This window comes from Solanum stenotomum, chromosome 8 (assembly GCF_019186545.1).
Source record: "Solanum stenotomum isolate F172 chromosome 8, ASM1918654v1, whole genome shotgun sequence".
In the NCBI taxonomy this organism is placed as follows: domain Eukaryota; kingdom Viridiplantae; phylum Streptophyta; class Magnoliopsida; order Solanales; family Solanaceae; genus Solanum; species Solanum stenotomum.
In genome coordinates, this window is record NC_064289.1 from 44750187 (window position 1) to 44756287 (window position 6101).

The window sequence follows — 6101 nt, forward strand, 5'->3', positions numbered from 1 at the left end:
GGTACCAACCCCTCGATATGGTTATACGGGCCTACTACCCCCCGTACTAGGCAACCAAGGTACCAACCCCTCGATATGGTTATACGGGCCTACTACCCCCCGTACTAGGCTTGGTCGACTCACAACACTTATATAGAGAAAACAATATACATGTGTCCATTTCATCATCATTTCAGTAATTATATAACCATCCGATTCATAGGACGTACATTGGACCTTCCATTTCCTAAGAATTCTATAAATGGGCATTTTATCAAACACAAGGTGGGCTATTGTTCATGTAAATGAAATCTTGTATTTCAAGAATACTAAGTCCAACCAATTCCAAAATCCATATAAATCAGCCCACCAACAACATACATATATATCAACCTTCATAATTTGATCATGGAAGCATGAAAACCATAAACATCACATAATAATTCCATTTCATGATAATATGCAAAATAGACCATAATAGGATGTGTAGTAGTAATTCCATAATTCAAGAGTTCATAAATAATCATAAGGACCCATAAACTTGAAGTAGAAATAGAGGATAAATGGTTGGACTTGTGGAAAGGAAGGTTTCCACAATCAAACCCACATACCTCAACTTGTTCACGAGTATATCAACCTTAGAAATACAATTACATAACTTATTTAACTTCTATTAGCTCAGTAATGTTGACGTAAAATAGGATCATCATCATAAGTAAGCCTAGCATGTACAAATACAACTATGCTCCCAAAACAGTGAATCTGGCCAGCCTAGTACCTCATGTTGCATCTTAGATTTGAAAAGGAAAATGGCAGAACTAGACTTTATAACCTTCATGAAAGATGTAGATACATCTCTTAGGGTTGCAAACAAACAAGGATCACCGCAAAATATATTTTGTACAAAAAGATATAGTCAAGACACTAGCCGCTGGTCATGCAGGATTTCAATTCTCGGAATCTGGGCAGAACTTGCCCTATGTTGCGTCCCATATTTCGTATCCATAACAGTTAAATTAGAATTTTACATAAACATAAAAGTTGTAGGTATACGAGTTAGCTTTCCAAATCATATTTATTCACTGCAAACTAAGTTCTAGAGCAAGAGATATGCCTAAAATACCAAACACTATCCAGCTCAAAAACAGGTTTCGTCACTTACATCCGAAAGGAATGCCATATCCTATCGATTCATATTCAACAAAGCTTCTAATGTATCAAGAAGAGGCACCTAAGTCTACCAAGTCAAGACACACATCACATTATAAAGATCCTTCACATTCCATCATCATCACATATGAACAATAATAGAGGACACACTTTCAATCACAATACAATAACACTTTAAACAAGATCACCTTGAGATCACATGAACACCTTTATATTCACAACATGATTGCCTTTACTTCATTTGATTCTCATTCAAGTCCTTCACATCACATTCACATATATGATATCATGTCAACACTTCAATTCCTCATATAATGCCTCCAAGGCCATAAACACAATACATTCAATAAGTAAACACCTCCACCATAAGTGGATCACACATCAATCTATCACAATTCTATATCAATTCTACCTTAACAATGAAGTTAGGTCCACTTACCCTTTTTCCCAAGCCACAATCACCATTCCTCAACTCTCCAACAATTCACAATAGATAAGCATAGATAATAATAGAAGTCAACTATTCAACTCAATCCAAGCATACTTCCATCATCATTCAATCATAAATAATAAACCCACTTCATAAGCCAACTTTAGGAAACTTGCCAAGACATGGGTTCATGGAAATTTCTTTCTTAAAACCATCAATAGACACCATTAATAACGTAAATCATCAAAAAAAATCATTTAATGCAAGAACCCATGCTTAGAATCGAAATTAGGATTTTTGTGTTTTTGGAAGAACTTTGAATCATTTGAATTGAGCTCCTTGAAAGGAAGAATAATCAAGGATAAAGGATCCCCATACCTCTAAGTTGAAAACCCACGAGAATTGAAGAAGAAAGAACTCAAAATCTTCAATCCTAGCTCCAACTTCTTCTTCTTCTTCTTCCCCTCTTCTTCTCTTCTTCACTCAAGAACCCTAACTCTTACTCTTTTAAAATGGAACAAAAATGATCCACAATCAGCCTAACACAATAATATAACCTCAAAAGAAAAGATTTGTGAAAAGACCAAAATGCCCTTAAATTTCCGGACGGACTCCTTGCTAACTGCCCAACTTTCAAAGGGCATAACTCGCTCATACAAACTCGGAATTGAACAAACTCAGTGGCGTTGGAAAGATCGTTCCAAGGGCTTTCCAAACATAACTGGAACTACTCCTGGATCATCCTGAGCTAGGAGTTATGACTGCTCAAAGTTGGCCAACAACTCACTGATTTCCCACACTTAACCAAATTTCCAGGTTCTGAACTTTTTCCAAAAGTGACTACTTCCAATTTCAAGCTACTTCATATTCATTTTAAATTGTCGGATGTAACACAATTAAAATGAAATTAGATAAAAACCCCTCATAGAACCTCATTATAAAGTCAACACAAAGTCATAGACTCTTGCTTAACCTATCATTTTCTGAGTCGTTACAAAACCGCAACAAGAGTCAATTGAAGTTGATGAGCAAAACAATGAACAGAATGAGACGATCTACTTTCTTGTCTAATCAACGTTTTAAGACCACCTAGCTCACCTTGCATATTACTTGCCCCATCGTAATATTGCCCACGTACATTAGATAAAGTCAAAGAATGGTGATAAAGTACATCTACAATTGCTTTCTTTAGAGATAAAGCACTAGTATCTTTAATGTGAACAAGTCCTATAAATTCCTTCATCACAAACCCCATTTTGTCAACATATCTTAGACAAATAGCCATTTGCTCTTTGTGTGACACATCTCTAGATTCATCAACCAATAAAGCAAAGTAGCCACTATTTATATCCTCTATTATAGCCTTAATTGTTTCAATCTGTACGCAGTCACAATATCTTTTTTGGATGTCATAAGAAGTCATTTTATTATTTTTTGGAGCTTTTTCTAACACAAAAGATTTAATTGCATCACATCTAGTATCTAACCAAGAAAGAACTTTAAGAAAATTACCCTTGTTCAATGACGATTCACTCTCGTCATGACCACGAAATGCAAAACCTTGATCCAAGAGAAGTCTTACCACATCGATTGAAGCGTTTAACCGAATCTGATATTCATGCTTACTTTTATCATCCAACTTGTAAAATGTGGCTTTAATGGATTGTTGTTCTCGCATGAGATCTTCACACTTTCTTTTGGATTGATTATGAACGATATTCGGTGGACCAATATGTGTAGCAAAGCTATCCTTTCTATGCCAATTTGTAAATTCCTTAGTCAAAAATACATTACCACCACCTTGATTAATGTTTTCTTCTTGAAACAAATAACAAGGTAAACAATAAGCAGCATCCGCACTAATACTGTATTCCAACCAATCAGGATATTCATCAAACCACGTATAAAAAAAACGACGTGGTGTTCCAAAAAAATCAGTTTGAGGGAACTGATGATTTTGAGGTTGACAAGCACCTTTAATGATATATGCCCTCCTTATCTCATCACGAAGGTTTGGATGATAATTCAAAATTGGAGTTCTTTCAGTCGGATCAGCCTTTAAATCATTTACATCAAATTCTTGTCTTTGGGAAGAGTGAGATGATATTTCTATTTGATTGACATTTTCATCTCGGCGTAGTTGATTTTGATTTTGAGGCGCCAAACTTGTTTTGGGTACTCTAAAAAAATATTTCTCCAAACTCATTGTACACCAAACTGAAATAGTAGTCAAGTTCACGTATACCAAACTTTTTAAAAATCATCCACAATACACCAAATAGTTGATCGATACTCAAATAAATAAAGTAGCTTTTAACATAAAAATTAAGATATTCAAGTCTTTCAACACATGATTAGAAAAAACTAAACTAAAGGAAAAAAAGAATTAAGAAATTAAATACCTTTTCACACTTCAATGGCGGTTGAGGAAGAAATATACAATGATTAAAGCTTCCAATTTCTTAAAACTTGCAAATATGTATGAAAGTTGAGAAGAAAGATTAGAGAAAGGTAAAGAGTAAAGTTGTAAAGGGTTTTTGGGAGAAGAAGAAGTCAAAAAACTAAAAGGAAAAGACAACTATAAATCTATTCTTTTTTAAAATTAAGAAAAGTCAAAAATAGACCTTTTGTTTCTTTTTGTTTTTCTTAACTTAAAAAAGGTAACTTTTGTACTTTTTCGTAAGATAAAAATGAAACAAATATTAAATAAATGAAATGTCCAAGCCTGGGATCGAACCCAGGCTGAGTTTTGCCTTTTCTAAGAGAACAAACGGAATAATGAAAAAATTTAAAGAAAAACGCCAACACTTGGGCTCGAAACTCGGAACGCTGAGGCATCTTTGCACAACCTTAACCGCTGGGCTGTCAACCTTTATTGTGTCAAGGTTGTTCAACAGTAGTATATATCCAAAAAACTCGATATCTAGTATACATACCAGTAAAAAATTTCTGACGAAGGTTGTTCATCTGACCACCCTCGCCATGTCATAGCTACGTCCCTGTTGACGATTAAACTATGCATATATCCTATGATTAAGATGGCCAAAAAGGGATACTTATCTTGGATGGAATTATGGGGTCTTACTCATGGATTGCACAAGTATGCTTTGAGGTTACTTGAGAGTAGTCCTATTATGACATGAATGACTAAGAGTTGAACAAGGCTTATATGATGCTTATGTTGGAGATTTTACTTATGATTATGATATTGTCTCTTATGCTTATAGTTGATGTTTCATGAAGTATTGGATTATGGCTTATGTTGACTAACCCATATGATATTATGCTAGATAACATATTTAGTACATTTTGTACTAACACATACTTTGCCTAGATTCTTATCAAATGCAGGGTTCGATGATTTGAGTTCTATTCTTGAGGATAGGTTTCTAATGAGCAAAGGAGTTGAAGATTTGGTGAGTCCTCATAGCTTCTAGGAGAAAACCAACTATTTCCTTTATGTCTTTTACTTTCATGTTATGAGACTATTGTATTGGCTGTGTCCCAAGGTTTTAATTCAAAGTTGAGTTTAGATGGTTTGAGACAAAGTGTAGTAAAACTTCCGCTTGCTTTTGAAAAGACTTCGACTGTATGGATAACGTTATTAAAATTTCCGTACTTTTCTTTTACCTTATGTTATGATATGCTAAGGGCTTGTATGAGGGGTCAAGTACGCCATGTTACATCTAAAGTGTACCCCTGAGTTGTGTTAAAAGTAATCCACATAGGGCAAATGACATACAAATAGATAAGTTATAGAACATGAAACATGTATAATTATATAACAAACCATCTTTGGAAACTACGAGATATCCTATAGAACCACTCTACCATATTACAGGAAAACACAATGTCTTAAGCATTAAGTCAAGGGTGGGATAGTTCTGCTCATATTCCTTACTCACCTCAAAGAACATACAATTGATTTCCCCATCTACTCTTTTCAATCTCCTAAGAATTATTATAGGTCTTACTATTGGAACTTGGCTTCCTTCTAAGTCAATATAAATACTACAATTAAGATAGAAAAAAAAATCCTCAATAGCTCATCTTCTGGAGTAGGAGACCGAGGTCAAATTTACCTTCATTACTAGCTCGTGTGTTACATCACACTCAATATTTGGTGCCTTTTGAAGGTTAAAATAGAAAATAAATAGTGAATCTTGAACGCAACATAAAACATGAACTCTAATAATATGTAAATTCTAGTTACCTAAAAAGTTATATCATGATTCATAACGTCTTAGAGTTAGCCGGTTTTGGCTTAACTAGATAGGTGTGGCCATACTAATAGATTTCCTCTTTTTTTATAACAACTGAGGGTACTCCGACTCTTTTCCCATGAAAGATAGCAAATAAGAACAACTAGCATATGGTCAATTTTTCCTCTCCCTTAATTGGACTATGATTAATGAATTACTATTGGCATATATTAAATGAATCACGTGGTAGCTCTATTCAATTTGATGGAAGTCTATACATGTGTATAATGCTCTACTTATCTTTTGTACTAATGATGTAG

At 34.3% G+C, this 6101-nt stretch overlaps 1 protein-coding gene across 1 annotated transcript; it reads right to left on the reverse strand.

The window, feature by feature from the left end:
* Nucleotides 1-2570: 2570 nt before the first annotated feature.
* LOC125873825 (uncharacterized) lies at nt 2571-3785 on the reverse strand. The gene has a single exon (XM_049554674.1). The coding sequence runs from the start codon at nt 3783-3785 to the stop codon at nt 2571-2573; it is 1215 nt and encodes a 404-aa protein (XP_049410631.1).
* Between the last annotated feature and the right edge of the window lie 2316 nt (nt 3786-6101).

Excerpts from the sequence above, each read along its gene's own strand:
- LOC125873825 (XM_049554674.1), bottom strand. The coding sequence starts at position 3,785 with ATGAGTTTGGAGAAATATTTTTTTAGAGTACCCAAAACAAGTTTGGCG.